This window comes from Macaca fascicularis, chromosome 9 (assembly GCF_037993035.2).
Source record: "Macaca fascicularis isolate 582-1 chromosome 9, T2T-MFA8v1.1".
In the NCBI taxonomy this organism is placed as follows: domain Eukaryota; kingdom Metazoa; phylum Chordata; class Mammalia; order Primates; family Cercopithecidae; genus Macaca; species Macaca fascicularis.
The window spans coordinates 30,245,075-30,265,525 of record NC_088383.1 but is presented as its reverse complement, the minus strand read 5'-3'; the positions used below and the strand labels follow the sequence as shown (position 1 = coordinate 30,265,525).

General features: G+C 43.1%; 1 protein-coding gene across 34 annotated transcripts in view; it reads left to right on the top strand.

Annotated features, from left to right (window-relative positions):
• The window catches only part of LOC102125303 (supervillin), a 275,990-nt gene that overhangs the window by 184,482 nt on the left and 71,057 nt on the right, over positions 1 to 20,451 (top strand). For 15 of the 34 annotated variants that reach the window (XM_074001301.1, XM_005564890.5, XM_045399773.3 and 12 more), the window contains 5 exons: positions 1,010 to 1,676; positions 15,568 to 15,648; positions 18,026 to 18,949; positions 19,306 to 19,476; positions 20,182 to 20,216. In XM_074001301.1, coding sequence (XP_073857402.1) covers positions 1,010 to 1,676; positions 15,568 to 15,648; positions 18,026 to 18,949; positions 19,306 to 19,476; positions 20,182 to 20,216 — 1,878 coding nt within the window. The remainder of the gene's footprint in view (positions 1 to 1,009; positions 1,677 to 15,567; positions 15,649 to 18,025; positions 18,950 to 19,305; positions 19,477 to 20,181; positions 20,217 to 20,451) is intronic. The other 19 variants (XM_074001319.1, XM_074001317.1, XM_074001311.1 and 16 more) reach the window with 4 other exon arrangements.

Sequence of the window (20,451 nt, the reverse complement as noted above, 5' to 3'; positions counted from 1 at the left end):
GTGCCAAGCGGAAAATCATTTTTATAGAATATTAATAACACTAAATAATTTATAACGAAAAAATTCTATGAAAAACTAGAAGGAATATATTAAAATGTTATTAATTTGTAGGGTAATGATTGGTAGGTTTTTTGTGGGTTTTTTTTGAGACAAGGTCTTGCTCTCTTGCTCAGGTTAGAGTTCAGTGGCACGATTGATCATAGCTTACTGCACCCTTAAACTCCTGGGCTCAAGCTAACTGTCCACCTCAGCCTCCTGAGTAGCTGGCACCATGGACATGTGCCATCATGCCCAGCTAATTTTTAAAATAATTTTTGTAGAGGCAGGGTCTCACTATGTTACCCAGGCTGGTCTCGAACTCCTGGCCCCCAGCCACCCTCCCACCTCAGTTTCCCAAAGCGCTGGGATTACAGGTATAAGCCACTATGCCAGGCCCACATTGTATATTTCCTACATCAGGCATGTGTGTTGTAATTGGGGAAAAAAACACTTCTGTAAAAAAGAAAAGCCTGGTGAATAGTGATATGGGCCATATAGTTATGGTTACTCTCAGATCCCGGGAAACCAGCATCCATCCCTTGTCCATTGGCAGCAGCTCAGTTGTCTGGTGTCTTTCCCAGAGGACTCTGAACCCATCCTATGGCCTTCCACGTGAAATACTGAACTCCACAAAAAAGAGTAAATCAGTAAGGGGAAATAAGCACTGAACGAGCACCGAACTCTGAGGTGCTCTCGGGAGTGAAGGGGCTGAGCTTAAGTTAAAGCCACGCCTTACGGGGCTTGTAGAACATGCACATTCACAGCCTTTGTAGATTTCACTGCAGATCTCAGACTTCTTCAGCAGTCCAGGTAAATAGTCACTTTAGGTGAACACACCTCAGTGAGAAACTGGTCCTTCACCGCATGGTCACCCGGGTGTGTGCTGTGTGCAGTAGAGAGTGTCACTCTATGTGTAAATACGTGTCTTTACTTGAAATCTGCACCTCTCATCCACGTGACCTTCTTGTAGGCCGATCAAATGAAGAGGAGGAAACTTCTGATTCTTCTCTAGAAAAGCAAACTCGATCCAAATACTGCACAGAAACCTCTGGCGTCCACGGTGACTCACCCTACGGTTCAGGTACCATGGACACCCACAGTCTGGAGTCCAAAGCCGAAAGAATTGCAAGGTACAAAGCAGAAAGAAGGCGACAGCTGGCAGAGAAATACGGGCTGACCCTGGATCCTGAGGCCGACTCTGAGTATTTATCCCGCTATACCAAGTCCAGGAAGGAGCCTGATGCTGTCGAAAAACGAGGAGGAAAAAGTGACAAACAGGAAGAGTCAAGCAGAGATGCGAGTTCTCCGTACCCCAGGACCGAGACAATGGGGCTCAAGACCTGTGCAGGTGAATCCAAGGACTATGCCCTCCGTGGGGGTGACGGTGCTTCCGACACGGAGGTGCTGCTGAACGTAGAAAACCAAAGACGAGGTCAAGAGCTGAGTGCCACCCGGCAGGCCCATGACCTGTCCCCAGCAGCAGAGAGTTCCTCAACCTTCTCTTTGTCTGGGCGAGACTCCTCCTTCACCGAAGTGCCACGGTCCCCAAAGCACATGCACAGCTCCTCCCTGCAGCAGGCGGCCTCCCGCAGCCCCTCCTTCGGTGACCCACAGCTGTCCCCTGAGGCCCGACCCAGGTAAGCATCCAGCCCACGATAACCACCCTGAAGGCAGGAGAATACCTTCTTTTTGCCTCTCTGTGTGATAGGGTTTGGGTATTCTTAGCATCTTGTGGAGGTCGAGGCTCATTGGAGAAATATCATGGTATATGATTTTTTTTTTTTTTCCCAAAGACAGGGTCTCACTCCGTTGCCCAGGCTGGAGGGCAGTGACACGATCACAGCTTGCTGTAGCCTTGAACTCCTGGGCTCAAGCAATCCTCCTGCCTCAGCCTCACAAGTAGCTGGAATCACAGGCACATGCCACCATGTCTGGCTAATTTTTACTTTTTTTTTTTTTTTTTTTTTTTTAGAGATAGGGTCTCACTATGTTGCCCAGGCTGACCACAAGAGATTCTCGTGTTCGACCTCCCAATGCGCTGGGATTACCGGCATTGGGAGGTCGAACAGGAGAGTCTCTTGTTTCACTAAAATGGACACGATACCGTACCTGCCCTAAGATTCTTACATTTTGGCCGTGTCAAAACAGGTTCTACCAAAGCAGGAAGCCTCGTGTTCTTTCTGTTTGTATGTTTCTTATGTTCTTTTTAAAAACAAATTGAACAAGTATCATGGGGACACTTTCATGGACTCCTCACTTCAGGACCCTCTTGCTGGATGTCTCACCCCCATTTCATAGTTTATCTTTTCACGGCTTTTCTGTAATCATATCAGAGACTGATGATTGTTGGTGATGGCTTCTGTTGCTGTGGTTAGAATCACAGAGCAGAAGAAGCACCACTAACCAGTGGAAGCATCTCAGCGCAGGGCACAGAAGTATCACTGCAATATACACGGAACAGAGCTAGACTGCCTCGTTCTGTAAATATAGCACATACTAGGACACAGATATGTGTGAGAACCCTGCATTATAAAGATCAGCCATTAGAAAAACCACTGTGTAAAAGGATCCACTCAAGATAAGAGCAGCTCCCATTTGGAGAAATTGAAAACGGTATGAAATCAGAAAGTCAAATGACAGAAGAGAATATATGTTTACTTCCAAATTTAAATTTTAAAACCGTGATGACCATATTAAAAATGCAATTTACTTAACTGTCCTGCTTAAAGATTTGGGATAATTGTCTAGGTGGATCTTAACTGTATTTTTCAGTTCAAACAAGCAATAACTTCCCAGGCGAATTGAGAAGGGATGAGAACCTAAGGTCAGGGAGATTCATTCTGAAAGAAAAAGACTCATATGTGAGAAACACCCTTATTTGTTTCCCATTGGGACACAGGGGTGCACACCTGGTCATCTCTAAGTGGCAGGAACAAATGTGAAGCAGACCCTTGTGGTACTGAAATGTATTAACCCAAAGACCTGTCATTGCACACTCAAGGATCCAGACTGAAATATTTAGAGAGATCAGCTTCCAACAGAATTAAATACCATAGATCCCAAGGATCCATTCTGAGCACGCTTGTTCAGCCTTTCGCTTTAACTACTGGAAATGTAGGGACTGTGAGTACTGTCTCATATTTTGAAAAGAAGGTTTTTGTTTGAGAATTTGCATTTCATCATAGAAACCATGTTCTTGGTTTAGTTACTCTCTACCAAAGGAAGTTCTTCCTGTGTGTTGCAAGTAGGACAAAGAACCTAGCAGACTCCAATTTAAAAAGAATATTAGAGATACATAATTACACTGGTTTAAAAGAAATGAGGAATCTAATTTCAGATTGCCACATGATGGCAGCTGTTGAAGTCATTATCACGGTATGTGAGTTAGTCACCTAGATCACGTATGATAGATTCTCAGTAAGATTTTAAATCAGTTATAATAGTAATTAAGACTTTGTTGAGCATCCCAGATAAAAGGACAGGATACTTCATATTTCGTATGAGTTAAAATCTTAATATTAAAAAATGTATATAACTTGTCTTAAGACCTAGAAAAAAGCACTGTCGACATATTTAGGCCTGTAACAAAATAAAGCGACTTCTTTATAGGTTATTTTGAAGATGCATATTACCTAGAAGTTTTCATAAGCCAAGCCTTAGCTTCACAGCACTTTACTTTCATGAAAAAGACTTAAAAGAATTAAGAAATTGTAAGGACTTCTAGAAGAGGTGCATACCTTCTTTTCTAAGCCATTTAAGGTATACAATTCTATGATTCATAGGCAAAGAAACCCAAATTAGTTTGTGTATTTATTAGGAAAATACCTGGGATGTATTTACATAAAGAGGGTTGGAAAATGTGTGACAAATCTGACATTAAAAACAGTTAAGATTTACATTGTAATGACAGCAGTGATTCAGCTTGTAAAAATGGATTTACAAAGGATTAAAATTCTGCTTCGATAGTCTTTATCTAGAACCAGGAAATTCAAGTTTCAGAAAGTCATTTTCTGATTCCTGCTTAGGGGGAAGTAAGATGAACCAAAAAAAAAAAAAAAATACATTGTAACCCAAAACAGTAACAAAAGAAACCTCCTTGGTGACCTAAATAACTGTATGTGAAAATAATAATGTCATCTGACATGGAAACATGTCACCGAAAACTTTAAAATTAACAAGTGAAGAGAAAAAGTATCCATAAATAATGTTTAATGCTGTGGGTTTTTATGGATTTTTTCTGTCACTAAAATGGAGTATTTTTCTCACTGCTGCACTCTGCCATCATCTAGCTCTGCCAAACTTTGGCTGTTGCATCTCTGAATCAACTCCTTCCCATTTAATCATTTTGTTCTGTGCTTGCTAGCAAGAGGCTGTCTTATTTAAATATGAATACAATGACACTCATGAATATACCATCAAAAGACCACCTATAGTGTCCTAAACATTCAGATGTGAGTCCCATCTCCAAAGCTGTTTCTGAATGCGCTCATGTACACTAACACCTGTACACACCTGTGCATATATACAGAATAATCATTAATTCTCATACTTCACTATACTATACTCATTAAGCATTATAGGTAAAATAACAGTATTTAGGACAATATTTACCTGAGTAATACATTTATTTTATAATTCTTTAGTATTCAATTTATATGATAAAGAAGATTTTTTAAAAATTGGTTAATTGATTAGTTGATATTACAGATCTTTAACTCAGAAATTCTGTTAGATGCCTGGGAATTCAGATGGACACATTGCTCTGAAGAAAACTAAGAATACACATAGTAACGAAATAAGTGAAGTAGAAAATAATAAGATACTTCCAGCCCCACTCTCCAACTGTTACAAACCTGTAAACTTGGAATTTCAGAAATGGTATTATTTGCAGGAGAGGTAGTGTTACTGATTATGAACCATTCTTTGTTAATTCCACCACTGTGAATTTTAGAATAAAATTAAAAGGAATTTAGGTCCTATGGATTATTCAGATTTTTAAACATCTGAGCTTGAGCTTCTGCTACTACTAGAAATTCCGAATCCAAAGCTCTTGTTGAATTTGTTACTTTATGCATCTCATGTATCTATGTAAAGGAAATGTGCTGTGTTTGTTACTTTTATGAGTGGAGAAACTCACTGTCTTCAGTCCTGCTGCTACCTTTGCTAAGCATCCATATGTCACTCTTTGCTCTCAGGGAACTATGTGACTGGCAAAGAGAGTGAAATGGAAGGTAGACCTCATTTATTTTCTTTCTTTCTTTCTCCTTCCTTCCTTCCTTTCTTTCTCTTTCTTTCTTTCTTTCTTTCTTTCTTTCTTTCTTTCTTTCTTTCTTTCTTTCTTTCTTTCTTTCTTTCTTTCTTTCTTTCCTTTCTTTCTTTCTCCCTCTTCTCTCTCTCTCTCTCTCTCTCTCTCTCTCTCCTCTCTCTCTCTCTCTCTCTCTCCCCCCCCCCCCTCTCTCTCTCTCTCTTTCTGTCTCTCTTTCTTTCTTTTTTTTGATGGAGTCTCACTCTGACACCAGGCTGGAGTGCAGTGGTGCAATCTTGGCTCACTGCAACCTCCAACTCCTGGGTTCAAGCAATTCTCCTGCCTCAGCCTCCCGAGTAGCTGGGATTACAGGCATGTGCCACCACGCCCAGCTCATTTGTGCAATTTTAATAGAGATGGGGTTTCACCATGTTGGCCAGGATGGTCTCGATCCCTTGACCTCAAGTGATCCACCTGCCTTGGCCTCCCAAAATGCTGGGATTACAGGCGTGAGCCATGGCGCCCTGCCGGTAGACCTCATTTTCTAGTGGTGATCCCCTCTAGAAAACCCTCGTTCGTTAGTTTTGTTTGTCATTACTGTACTGCAGCCCCTCACCACTCCTTTCTCCTTAGCAAATTGTGTCCTTAGTAGTCAGAACACGATATGGAGTTTTCATGCAGAGCTGAGGCTGACATTGGACCCCTGGGAGAGTTGCCATTGGTGGATGACAGTCTGGGCAGGGCTCCCATGGATGCCAGAGAGCTCTGGATCAGCTCAGGAAATAGATCAGGGCACCCTCTGGAATGCAGCTTCTGCAACACCTTGACACGGTGCAGCCTGAGTCACTAAGAAAGGAAGGGGCTTGTGCTAGGCACTTGGAGTTTATTTCTGGTTGCATTTGCTCATCTCCCGATGAGAGGTTTTAGTCTAAAAACTGACTCCAGAGCCTCAAGCTCTCTTGGCTCAGTGTTCTGTTTCCATGCACTGAGAGAGGTGTCTGCAGGAGAGCATCGTGCTTGACCTTCCACGCTCCCGTGTCCACTAGCAGGCAGGTTTTCTGACACGGGCTGCGGGATTCAGGACAGCGCATCACGGAGAAACATATATCTTGGGAGCCACTCTCTAAAGAACAGACCTCTAGGTCCTCCTAACAGCTTGTTCTATTACTGGAATGGAATTGGCTTCACCTTTTAGTCCCTGTACCCCCAAACACCTGTGCTCCCTGCCATACTCTAGAATCCCAGCTGTTAAAATAGATGAGTAAGTCATTCCCTCTTTTTTTTCATTTCATCCTGTTCTTATTGGCAAGTGACAATTCTTATTATCTTTTTTTTTTTTTTTTTTTTTTTTTTTTTTTTTTTTTGTGAGAAAAGGTCTTGCTCTGTTGCCCAGGCTGGAGGGCAGTGACACAATCTCACTGCAGCCTTGACTTCCTGGGCTCAAGCGTTCCTCCTGCCTCAGCCTCCCGAGTAGTTGGGACTTAACAGGTGCACGCCACTATGCTCGGCTAATTTTTGTATTTTTTGGTAGAGACGGGGTTTCACAATGTTGCTCAGGCTGGTCTGGAACTGCTGGCATTAAGCGATCCACCCGCCTTGGCCTCCCAAAGTGCTGGGACTGCACACGTGAGCCATGGGGCCTGGCAGACAATTCCTATTCATTGGACTAAATATAAATATATCTTCTCAAACCCTAGCTACTATGTACACTAGCTGAAAACTCAAAGGAGTGTGAGATTTTAAATGCAAAATTTTGTCCTTGAGCCTGTGTCCTTGCAGATTTTGTACCTGTGCGTATCTGCAGAACAGTCATTAGCAGTTTTTCCAAACAAGCGACTTTTAGCAAATTAACTGTTAATTTTAATGAGATTCAGAAGTTAATAGCCATTCTTAACGTTTTATAATTAGAAGCTGGTATATAATTAGAGCTGGACACCCACATGGTGAAACTAATTTGACTGTGCTGGATTTGACTTCACTTTGGTAACAGGAAGCACTTTTTAGTCTGTAGACCCTTGGGAGTTGTAGGGAGTTAAAGCTGATCATTATATACTATTATATACTTGGGGATACAACGCAAGGGCAACCCCTGGCCTTTATGAAAACTTGGAGTGAGTTATTATTTCCTGGTAATATAATTCCCTGCCAGCCAGTTGCTTCATCAAAACAGTTCTGATACACCTGAAGTCATCACTTCATTGTTCTGGTCCCCCGTAACCCTGTAAGCCTCTCCCCTTGTAGGTGACCTCTGCCCTGTGAAGGGTTGGCTCACCCCAAGATTCCACAAAATAAATCATCTGTTTGTTTATGAGAACAAGGCTTTTTAAGCACCATATGTAATACACGCATATAAATGCATGTATTTAGATCAGATTTCTGGAGGAGGGATTGTAAATAAGTTTGATGACTAAAAGAGAGGGATGAGGACAGAGTTGGAGGGGGAAGAGGGGGAAGAGAAGTAAGAAGGAGGGGGAGAGAGAGAACAGGATCATATAGGCAAGAGAGCACGTGTACCTGGAACAATGGTTAGAAACTAACAAGGTGAAATTTAATAAAGTTCTGTATTTAGATGGGGAAAAAATCAGTGCACAAGTTCAAGATTGTGGAAACCTGATTTAACAGCAGTTCATGGGAAACATACCTAGGGGTTTTAGTTGACAGGAAGTTCTTTATATGACTGCCAAAGTGATTAGTCCAATCTTGGGGGACATTAATGAAAGTGAGTCGCCAATAGCACAGGTAGGCAATGGTTCCCCTGCGTCCTGCAGTGGTCAGATTACATCTGGGTATCTCTTTCTAATAGAGGCCCTGACAAATGTGTCCAGAAAAGAGTCCACCTTCCCATCTGCCCTGCTTTCTTGACCTTTCCAGGTTGTTTTTTGTTTTTTTGGTAACTTCTCTCTCCTTAACCCATGTATGCCTGAGGTTGCAATTTTTTTAATTTTTGCAATCAGACCTTGGTGATGTTTGTAGAATATAAATAACTCCCACATGCTTAGCGTTCCAGTAATGGAACACTAGGGATAAATGGGCTACTAGAAACTGGGACCATTTTTGGAGTCACTTCCACTTTCTTTGGTGTTTAGACTCTCGCACCAGTCTGCTCCCATTATCGTATTGTGAGTTTCCCAGAGACATCAGAGCTGGAGCTTGGCTCAGCTTAGCAAAGGGAGCCCCGATGTTAGTTTGGCTTCTGGGTTGCTGATGATTGTGCTAGAAGGGAAAAGAGGAGAAAGAGGTCATGAGCCAAATGAGGAGTCCCACAGATGCCACTTCACAGCCACCCTATATCGTAGGAAGGATAGTCAAATGTCCAGCACCTAACGGGTACAAAAGATAGTTAGAAAGAATGAATAAGACCTGATTTGTGATAGCACAACAGGGCGACTATAGTCTAATAATTGTGCATTTTAAAATAACTAAAAGTATAATTCAATTGTTTGTTACACAAAGAATAAATACTTGAGGGGATGGATACCCCATTTTCCATGATGTGATTATTACACATTGCATGCATCAAAACATCTCATGTACCCCATAAATACATACACTTACTATGTACCCACAGAAATTAAAAATTAAAAAAAAAGACACCAAATGCTAAGCACCCTAGATCATGGCTGTCATATTCAGAAGTGGACTTTAGTAATTTCGTAAGGATTTTTGCAGACACGGCACTGCGAATTTGGTATTAAGCTCTTCTGTAAGTCTGGTAAGGATGATTGCAGTGATAGCATTACTTTAGTAGAAGTTTTAAGAGATGGGCAGATACCTTGCCCTAGTCATTTTCATATCTCCTTCACTACAACTGGGATATCCAACAATTTCAAGTGGCCTAGAAAATCATTTTTGAATGAATATTCTGCTGTTTTCTGTTTGCTTAAAGTATCATCAAACTATAGCAATGCTGTTCGACATAGCCAATCTGCAAACTGTTTATCAGCACACAACCTATGAGACACTTGCGCCTGAATGTAAATTATGTACAGTTTCCTTCATTAAGAAAATCATGTTGTGAAGAAAATGTTAGCTGAACTACACAGCAGGTTTAGTGATGTTGTTAATTTCCCTTCCGGTGCGAGCCTTTTATCTAATCATGGAGCAGGGACACCGATCGGCGGAACACACTGTGAGCAGCACTTGTTTATCTGACAAGGCTCTTTCTACTTTGTCTGGGATTGGGGTTCTTGTATGTGGTCTGAGTCAGGCTGCTCATAAATATTATTAAACAGTAAATGCAAATCGTGATAAGCGAGCAGAAAATCATCGGCCACTTGTGGAGCATTGTGAACTGAGTCCACAGCCCTGAAAGGCTGATTCTAGTCTAGTCTTATGATGAAAGCTGTCAAGTCCCTATTTACCTTATTCTAGGAGTGGTGGTTCAAATCAGGAGATGAGGGGATGCCAGTCCAGCCTCGCACCTTCCTCAGATTCCAGCATTTTCTGACAATTGTGCATCTGCACATATCTCTTCCCTCCCTCCTTTGTGGGCTGTGGTTACAGCATTCGGGCCTTCACTGAGATGAGCTCAAAGGGAGACTGGAAGAAATTGGTTATCTCACATGTTTATCCTGTTTTTGCCCCCGGAAAATGCTACATTCTCAGTACTAAAGAAGTCCTTACGGCCGGGCGCGGTGGCTCAAGCCTGTAATCCCAGCACTTTGGGAGGCCGAGGCGGGCGGATCACAAGGTCAGGAGATCGAGACCACAGTGAAACCCCGTCTCTACTAAAAATACAAAAAAAAAAATTAGCCGGGCGCGGTGGCAGGCGCCTGTAGTCCCAGCTACTCAGGAGGCTGAGGCAGGAGAATGGCGGGAACCCGGGAGGCGGAGCTTGCAGTGAGCCGAGATCGCGCCACTGCACTCCAGCCTGGGCAACAGCGTGAGACTCCGTCTCAAAAAAAAAAAAAAAAAAAAAAAAAAAAAAGAAGTCCTTACTCTGTAACCCAATGATGACATATTTTTTAAATGAGGTATAATTTGCATCAGATACACAGATTTTAAGGATGCAGGTTGGTGAGTTTGGTAAATGTATAACCATTATCCCAGTCAGGATAGGAAACATTTCCATGATCCTTTGTGCCTCTGTCTACCAGAACTGATTCTTGACTCCATGTGCAAAGACTGGTATATCCTCACAGTATCCTGCGTTCAGCTCATTAGGTTGTATAAAGCAAATCTCCCACTGTTAATTTCTTAAGCAAACTTAATTTATCAAAAATAATTAAGCAAGACTTCATGAAATAACGTCACACAAGATTAAAAGAAATGAAGAGAAAATAAAAGAGAAAAATAACCACCATAATTCAGATGTGATCTCTTTTTTCCTTCATGTTTTTTAAAAAACTCACCTGCTATTTTACTATCCTCCAAAACAATGCCCTCTGCACCCCTGAAGTAAGTTTTGTACTTTGATGGATGATATATTTTAAAATCGAGTTGGGCATCGCTTTGCCAACCTCTCAGTATTATGATCAGGCTGTGCTGCTCCGAGGTGGAAAGCTCAGTCCACAACCTTCCAATGCCTGACTCCATTGATTTTTATGCTGTTCATTGGAGAAACAAAGGAAGAAGGTAATTGGGTTCTGCAGAATTCATAGGTAATCGGGTAATTCTGCTGACGGTGGAACCGGCACTAGAGAGAGATCCACATCCGGTCAGGGTTGTGGCTGTGACCGGGAAGTTCTTGGTGTCTTCCTTGCTTAACCTTGGAGTCCATGAACACTGGCATCCCAACCTCATTCTTACCCATTCAAGCCAAGGGAGCAGCCATTTTCCAGAATGTGGAAGCTTGTTGCTCTGGAAGGCTGGAAGGTGCAGGCTGGGGGTTCCTGCTGCACTGGGTCCGAGCCCCATCCTTTTGTTACCAGCTGTGTGATTGTGGGCAGTTAATGTCCTTTTCCCTTGCACCTCACCGTCTGCATCTATAAAATGGGAACAAGAAGACCTCATAGAGTTGCTGTGGAGATTGTCATTCACCAGTTCGTCCATTCCACAAGCATCTGAGACCTGCTGTTCGCCACACATAGCTTTGAGTGCCGAGGAGATGAACATGAACGAAGTCTCTCTCTCCAGAGGCTGTCACATCCTAGTGAGGAGAGAAGGCTGTAACGGAGCGGGCGGTAGGGATGATGTTAGTGAGACCACAGATCGGGGAGGGCCTCAGAGCCACCGCAAGGGCTTTGGGTTTGGCGCTACTTGATATGTGGAGCCAAAGGAGGGTTTCAACAAGAGGAATGATCCATCTGCCTTACAGTTCAAAGTATTACGCTGGCTGCTAAGCGGAAGATAGACTTTAGGGGGCCAGGATGAAACAGGTAGAATAATGAGGGGGTCATCCTGGTGACATAGGTGAGAGACGGTGGTGGCTTGAACTAGAATGATGGCAGCACAGGTGGTGGAAAGAGGTTATATTTTGAAGGTAACCAGGAGAACTTGCTGATGAGGTAGGGGTGGGGTTTGAAAGAAACAGAGGAGTAAAACGTGAGTCTCAATTTTTTGGCCAAGGCAGCTCGAAGCAGGGATTTGGCATAGGGAAGACTCCAGTACAAGCTGGGACAGAGGGAAGTTAAGAGTTCATTTTCTGGGCATGTAAATATAAGACGTCTATTAGACATCCAAGCTGAAATGTCAAGAGCACCTGGGGCTCTGTGTAGTGGGGGTGAGGAGGAGAACTCAGCTAAGAAGTCTGATGGGGGAAGTGGGAGACGGAAGAGGGGAGTGACCAAAGTATAGATGCTGCTGCACGACTCAGAAGTGGCTGCATTCTGTGAGATCATCACTTCGCAGTGCCCAGGAGAGCCTGTGCACCGTTGGTGTCTGATTTAGACCTCTCCTCATCCCTCTCGCATTTTCATTTTGTATGGCAGATAACCTCACCCAAATATGTGTCATAGCCAACCTCAAGGATCCTGAAACCCTTACTTGGAGAAATGCTTTTCTAGATCACTCCTGCTTTAAATGTACTAAAGACAAACTCAGGCCCTCCTAGTGAGGCTGGACTCACTCTGCTGAAAATCGCATGACTTCTGAATTGGGTCTCCTAAGTATTATGTCTTCAAAACATAAAAAGAGAAATTTGTAAACTTTCATTACTGTGTTGACTATGAAGAAGGAAGAAGGTAAGAAAAACATTTAAAAGGCTTATTATGTCCTAGGCATGACACCTTCACATACATTTGTTATTTATTTTTTTATTTATTATTAGAGGCCGAGTCTCACTGTGTCTCCCAGGCTGGAGTGCAGTGGTGCAATCATAGCTCACTGCAGCCTCAAACTCCTGGGCTCAAAGGATCCTCGTGCCTCAGCCTCCTGAGTAGCTGGGTCTACAGACGCATGCCACCACCTTTCATTAACTTTTTAATTTTTTAAATAGAGACAGAGTCTTGCTATGTTGCTCAGGCTGGCTCGAACTCCTGGCCTCAAGGGATCCTCCCGCCTCAGCCTCCAAAAGGGCTGGGATTACAGCAGGCGTGAGCCACCACACCTGGCCTGTTTGTTTCTTATTACATACATTCGGATTTATTTTACAGATGTTCCTCAACTTACGATGGGGTCACATCCCAATAAATGCATCATAACTTGAAAATATTGTAAGTCAGAAAAACAAAGGAAACATTAAGTCAAAAAATGCATTTAATACATCCAACCTACCTCAGACATGCTCAGAACACTCACATTAGCTTGGATTTGGACAGAGCCATCTGGCCATGCAGCACACTGTGGGGACGGGTCGTTCCCCCCACGGCTGTGTGGCTGGTGGCAATCTGGGAGCGGCGGCTCACTGCCTCTGCCCAGCATCGCAGGGGAGCGTCACACCACACAGCACCAGCCCAGGAAAAGAACAGAATTCACAATTCTAAGCACAAGCGCTCCTGAATCCCTATCGCTTCCACAACATCCTAAAGTCAATAAATCTTACATTGTAAGTCTGAGACTGTCTATATACTCAGACTTTGAGTATTCACCACCCTGGCGGTAGTCCTTTGGTTTTTGGCTGGTTCCATATCTCAGGTGTAACAAGCAAATGCAGCCCGGCAAGTCCCCTGTGTCTGTGTGGGATTTCCATTTTATAAATACTGACCCAACATGCTTCCACAAGCCCCTGATGGAGTTTGATGGTGATGCTGACCAAGTTTTATTCTTGCCAGTGAAGGTCATGTTCAAAAAGTTGTACTGCACTTCGTTTACAAAGCCCTCTGTTATACAGAAAGCGTTCAGCCTAAACATAACCCCGTGAAGGCGGCAGATTCGTTATAGGAACTTGATGTCATTTCCAACAGCAGGCGTCTGCTGGCCCCTCTTCCCTCTGCACGCTGGACTGAGTTGCGCTGCCTTCGTTCCTGGCTGCGGGTGATGTGCCAAACTCTTCCCATCAAATAAAAGTTGAGAAATTGGACCCTTTGTAGTTGGAAATGAAATGGCTCTAGATACAGCTTCACTTTTTATTTGCTGTGGGCAAAATTGATGTGATGCAGAGGATTGGGAGGTGGGGTGATAGTTTTAGGAGTAGCAAGGCCGGAGGATCTTACTGGAGAAACAGATCAGTCCAAGCCCAGACTGAGACAGAGGTCAGTGGTTACAGCAAGATGTACAATAGCGGTTCCAGATACTTGCCTGTCCCCTCCAACTAAAACTCAAACCAAAATGATTTTAGAAAATTAAGTGGATTATAACTCTTATTTTCTTTTAGAAATTGCTTTTTGAGCTGCAATGTGTTTCCAGCATGGTGCTGAGAAATTCTTGCAGATGGGCCCATAAAGTTTTGAGCTGGTAAACATTGTAACTAGCCTGTAGAATTTCCTTTTTTCCCCTACATTGTAAGAGGAGGCAGGGCAGTAATCTGAGTGTTCCTCCTATGACTTGCTTTACATTGTTAAAACAAGGTTGTCCTTACCCATGATGTTTCTCTAAAATACCTTCAGCCTGGTGTAATTACTCATTCACATTCTGCTTGGCATCATACTCAGTCGTGTGTTGAGGAATGAATGTGCGGATTATATATGACCTTGCCTACCTGCGGTATAAGGTTTTTAACGGCTATGTTGATTTATGATTCATTTTCGTCGTTCCTTAGCTCATTACTTGGACACACTAGGAGCTCAATAAATATGGGCAGAATGGACCTGAATTAGTACTTGTAACTCTTGTGTTGGTCACATTATTCAGTGATAATTATAAAAGGAAAATGTGTAATAGTAACTAAAAATGTGATCTCATTTATTTTTTTATTTTATTTTTATTTATTTTAATTATCTTCTTTATTTGAAATGTGTTGTTTTACGTGGATGCTATTTTTATATTAGGCTATTTACAAATGTGCCACTGCAAAATTCATGGAAATTAAATTACCTTTTACTTTTAGTCAGCTGCTTACAAGAGAATTGCCTGGTATTTGAGGCCAGAGTGTGACTATAACAGACTCCATTCTTTTTTTTTTGAGACCGAGTCCTGCTGTTGTCACCTGGGCTGGGGTGCAATGGCACAATCTCGGCTCACTGCCACCTCCACCTCCCGGGTTCCAGCAATTCTCCTGCCTCAGCCTCCCGAGTAGCTGGGATTATAGGTGCACACTACCACACCCGGCTAATTTTTTGTATTTTTAGTAGAGACGGGGTTTCAACATGTTGGCCAGGCTGGTCTCGAACTCCTAACCTCAGGTGATCCACCCACCCCGGCCTCCTAAAGTGCTGGGATTACAGATGTGAGCCACTGCACCCCGCCAACTGACTCCTTTCTAATAATTTAAAATTACTTGTGAAAACACGTGATTTAATGGCCTTAGATACATTTATTTTTACCTCTTGATTTTAGTAGTGAGCCACATGTCCTGGAAACTCCATGAAGTGAATATAAACTCTATAGCAAAATGTGCTTATACATTTTCAAAAGCCAGAATTATTCTTTTTTTTTCCTATAATATTTATATTTGTTTATATTTTTTAAGTTTTAATTTAGGTTCAGGGGTACATGTGCAGATTTCTTATGTAGGTAAATTGTCACAAGGCTTTGGTGTATGAAATATTTTGTCACCCAGGTAATAAGCACGGCAGCCAACAAGTTGTATTTCAATCCCTGTCCTCCTGCCCCTCTCCTCCCTCAGGTGGGCCTTCATGTCTGCTGCTCCCTTTTTGTGATCATGCGTACTCCATGTTTAACTCCCACTTATAAGTGAGGATTATTCTTAATAAAAATCAGCCTTTAGGTTTTAAGTTATGGTAAAGTCTGTGTATGTGTTGACATTTTAATAGAGATTATCTGGTTTTGTTTTTTGTACACAATAGTACAGGGAAACCCAAACATGAGTGGTTTCTCCAGAAAGATTCCGAAGGGGACACACCTTCACTTATCAACTGGCCGTCCAGGTACCCGCACGCCGGCCTCTGGGGTGTGCGTGCATGAGTGTTGCTTCTTCCCGCCTGACCTGTGGTTCCACACATCAGCTGACACCCGCTCTCCTCTTGCCCTTTTTAATACCGGTGCACTTGAAAATCATGTGGAAGTTACTTTCAAATCATTTGCTTTTCTCCTCCACTTGCCCTAATCCATGCTGATAGTATCTCTCCTTCCCCTTCTTTTTCAATCTTTCTTGATTGACAAACCTTTTCCTTGACCTTTTTGCTTTTTCCTTCTCACCAACTCACATAGGACTGGCCAGTGAGGGGCAGTAGTGAGCACCCAGCCAGGCCCTGGGCTGCTTTCCTGAGCTGACTCACACTCACCAGCCTGCGTCTGCTCAACTCCCCACTGCTCCCAGCCCTTCCAACCTCCTTGCTTTCATATCTCCTCATCTCTAAACCAGAAGTTAATTTTCAACAGTTAAATTTAGGGCATGTGGTTTTAAAAGCAAACAAAACCTCCTATCATTTCATTTTTAAGACTGGGGGCAGGGAGAGGCGGAAGGAGTCAGAATGAGTAAGTCATGGAAGGACAAAGCTCCCCACACAGAGTTTCTGACAGTCACTTTGTTCTCGGCTGAGGACAACATGCAGATTGTCTCTGATCAGAAGTGCGCATTCCACAGGAGAACTGGAGCCGCGCTTCAGTCTCCTTTTGATTAACAAAAGTTTTAAGTATGAAAACCTCCAACACTGCCTCGTTTCTGAGCAAAATAACAACTCAAAATGTTTTCTTTTCCTGAGTTGTTCATAGTCACCACCTATATGTGTGTCTGTGTGGATTTTCCTTTAATGACACATATATAGATGCCCTGCCTCTTATGTTAAAAAAAAAATAGGAGTTTTTATCAAATTTAGCAGGGTGCACTTGTCATTTTTCCATTATCAAGTAGTTGGAATTATGTCTCCTTTCCCACTACATGGTACTTCAAAAAGCAAAAATAAGAACTAGATAACACTAATAAATGTTTACTCTTTGCTCAGCACTAAGCCATGTGCTTTGCAAATGTCATATTACACTATGTCACTATTATTTCCATTTAAAAGGTGAAGAAACTGAGGCTTACTTAGGGCAGGTGAGTTGCCCAGCACCACCCAGGCCAATCTGACTGAGCCGGGATCTGAGCAGAGGTCCGACCCCACCCCACGGTCAGAGCTCTTGCTTTCTTTGTTTTGCAGTAATGGAAAAAGGTCTGTAGCTTTTGAAAAGGATGCCAGTTTTGCTCTCAGATATTTGAATATCTTTAGAAACAACTGGAGCAATCTCTCTTTATTTTTTATTTTATTTTTGTTTTTTAGAGACAGAGCCTCTCTCTGTTGCCTATGCTGGAGTGCAGTGGTACAATCATAGCTCACTGCAGCCTCAAACTCCTGGATTCCAGTGGGCCTCCTGCCTCAGCCTCCTAAGTAGCTGGGACTACAGGCACACGCCACTGCACCTAGCTATTGTTTTTCACTTTTGTAGAGACAGGATCTCACTATGTTGCCCAAACTGGTCTCAAACTCCTGGCCTCAAATGATCCTCCTGCCCAGGCCTCCCAAAAGGTTGGGATTACAAGCATGAGCCCCAGGGCCCGGCAGCTTTTTTGGGATTCGTTTTTGACTAAGAGCATAACAGCAGGAGAGGGGGATGGTGGTGGGAAATGTTCACTTCATTAATTCTGTCAGCAACTATCTTTTCTCTAACATTCTTTTGGCGCTAGAATTATTCATAATGATGCCCAAACTGGCCACGTGCCTTCTGAATGAATGAATATACTCTGCATTGCATGAAAAAGCTTGTGAATGTCTAATTGAGTGCTTTAAAAGAGAGGCGGTTGTTGTATCTTGAACTAAATGAAAAGCGTAAATAATCGTGAGTGCCCTTACATTTTCAGGAGGCAATGAAATTACAACGTTTGGTCAATAGGTGTCTGTATGCCAGGAACCTTCCCCCACAGTCCGTGTTCCAGGCCTGTGCGTGAGGAAAGCTTCCTGATTCAAGGGACCAGCCTCATTGTGCCCTAATGCATACTGGTGGTGTATATTAATGCATTTTTCTGTGGCTTCTGGGTATTTATTTGGTCAGAAGGGACCCATTCTCTCCCAGGATAGCATCTGACCCCTGCCAGCTTTTACAAGGGCTACAGTTAGTTTTGCACCACCTGGGCATACATATACAAATTGGAAACTCAACTTAGGATCATCTGACAAGTAGTTGACATTAGACACCAAAATGCTTTTTCACAAGTTATTTTCTCTTGGGGTCGGTTTCCATTCGCTGGTAATCTGGGATCTACGCTTGCTTTCCTCCTGCGAGGCCGTTACCGCACTTTGCAACTTAAATCCTTTTTCTTTCTTAAAGAGTTAAAGTTAGAGAAAAATTGGTGAAAGAGGAAAGTGCTCGAAACAGCCCTGAACTCGCCTCAGAGTCCATAACTCAGAGGAGACACCAGCCAGCGCCAGTCCATTACCTGTCATTTCAGTCCGAGCACTCGGCCTTTGATAGGGTCCCCAGCAAGGCAGCAGGCTCTGCACGACGGCCAATCCGTGGCTATGTCCAACCCGCGGATACCGGTCACACCGCCAAGCTGGTGACGCCAGAAACCCCAGAAAATGTATCTGAGTGTAGCTGGGTAGCATCAGCCACCCAGAATGTCCCCAAACCTCCTCCCTTGAAGGTTCTAGAAGGTGATGGAAGGGATAGCCCAGTTCTCCATATCTGCGAGTCAAAAGCAGAAGAAGAAGGAGGAGGAGAAGAAAAAGAAGAAGAAGATGTGCTCTTCACTGAAGCTCTCGAGCAAAGCAAGAAAACCTTACTGGCTTTGGAGGGTGACGGGCTTGTGAGAAGCCCAGAAGATCCCTCTAGAAACGAGGACTTTGGTAAGCCTGCTGTGAGCACAGTCACCTCAGAGCATCAGAAAGAACCGGAAAGCATGGCGCACCCCCCTCAAGCTCAGCACCAGCCCACTGAGAGGACAGGCAGGAGCGAGATGGTTCTCTACATTCAAAGTGAGCCTGTGTCCCAAGACGCCAAACCAACTGGTCACAACAAGGAAGCCTCGAAAAAGCGCAAGGTCCGTACCCGCTCTCTGTCAGATTTCACAGGCCCCCCTCAGCTCCAGGCCTTGAAGTATAAGGACCCAGCTTCCAGGAGAGAGCTGGAGCTGCCCAGCTCCAAGACTGAAGGGCCCTATGGGGAGCTCAGCATGCTGGACACAAAGGTCTCTGTCGCCCAGCTCCGAAGTGCGTTCCTGGCATCTGCCAACGCCTGCAGGAGACCTGAACTGTAGGTGATGCTTCACACACCCTCCAGCTGTGTCACTTGCACGTCCCTGGCAGAATGATTCACTCCTCGACCTGTGTTGTGTTCTGCATTGAATCATATTAGCTTAGCTCACAAGTGTGTGCAGGGCCACTATGTGGAAAATGGCTCAAAAACTACCACTCTGCTTCTGCCTACTAATGGGGAACTAGCGGATTGGGTCTCTGGAATGTCTCCTTCCTTACCTGCATGGTAGAGGCATGAAGAGGGGTTTGGCGATGTCTGTGCCTTGACTCACAGAGATGCATAATCCTTTGCTGTCTTCTCTTTCTCTGTCTTCGTTTACCTTCCTTATACTCTCTGCCCTTTGATTCTAAAAGCAAATCACGGGTGGAGAGGTCGGCCGAAGGACCTGGCTTGCCCACCAGTGTGGAACGGGAGAGAGGGTCCCGGAAACCAAGACGCTATTTTTCTCCTGGTGAAAGTAGAAAAACTTCCGAGAGATTTAGAACCCAACCTGTAACTTCAGCAGAACGAAAGGAATCAGATAGGTAGGCGTGTGTATGTGCAGTTTCCTAGTCCAGGAACATGGCAATGACACGGGAGTTTTACTACACTGATGGCCTTGATGCTATTTATATGGGATGTTGGCGATTCCATAATTCTTCCATCTAATCTATAAGCATTATTTATTTGGCTTATTTAAAAGTCTTTTTAAAGAATGTTAGCCTTTACAGTGATATTATGATACATACACAATTTTACGTTGCATTCAGATGATAAGAAGTAAGAAATATTGTTTTTCTTCATTTAATGCTTTTAATATTTTTTACTTTCTTGTTAAATTAGATTCCAGATTGCATGTTCACCAGATTTTACAGGGAATATAACTGAGGAATTTTATATTCATTTTCTAAATGTTCATCTACTTGTTGTATTTAAGTTTTAAACTAAAGTGTCATATACTATTGCACAAAATGGTAAGATTTATCTAGAAAATTGTCATCAGTGGTGTTTAATAAGTTGTTCTTGTGCCTTGTCTCTCTCCACGGGGTGTGTACTTGGCTGGGATTGTGTGCACACATGCTCCAGTGTCACTTCACAACTGTATGTGTGTTTTCACAACTAGAATTGCTACCAGGTTTTTTCTTAAAAGAATTTAATTGCATTTTTATTTTTACTTTCAATATGATGTTTTATTTCCATCTTCTGCTCCCACCTGCTAATTTATTATTATTTGCTAATGTCTTTCCTAGGTGCACTTCACATTCAGAAATGCCAGCTATCGATGGCAAGTACCTGTTTCCCTGTTTTTCCTACTTCTTTATTGTCTCATCTAGACTGGATTTAATAATAAGGTTTTTGGCTTTTTGAGAGAATAACATGATGGAGCATCTTGTCTCCCTTTGCTGCAGGTTTTCATTCTGTGAATATAATAAAATCTAGTTGAAATTTTCAGATGAGCTTTCCCTTCTTTCTGAGCGCAGTTAGAGAATCATACAGTGACCAGTATAAAAACAACTAAT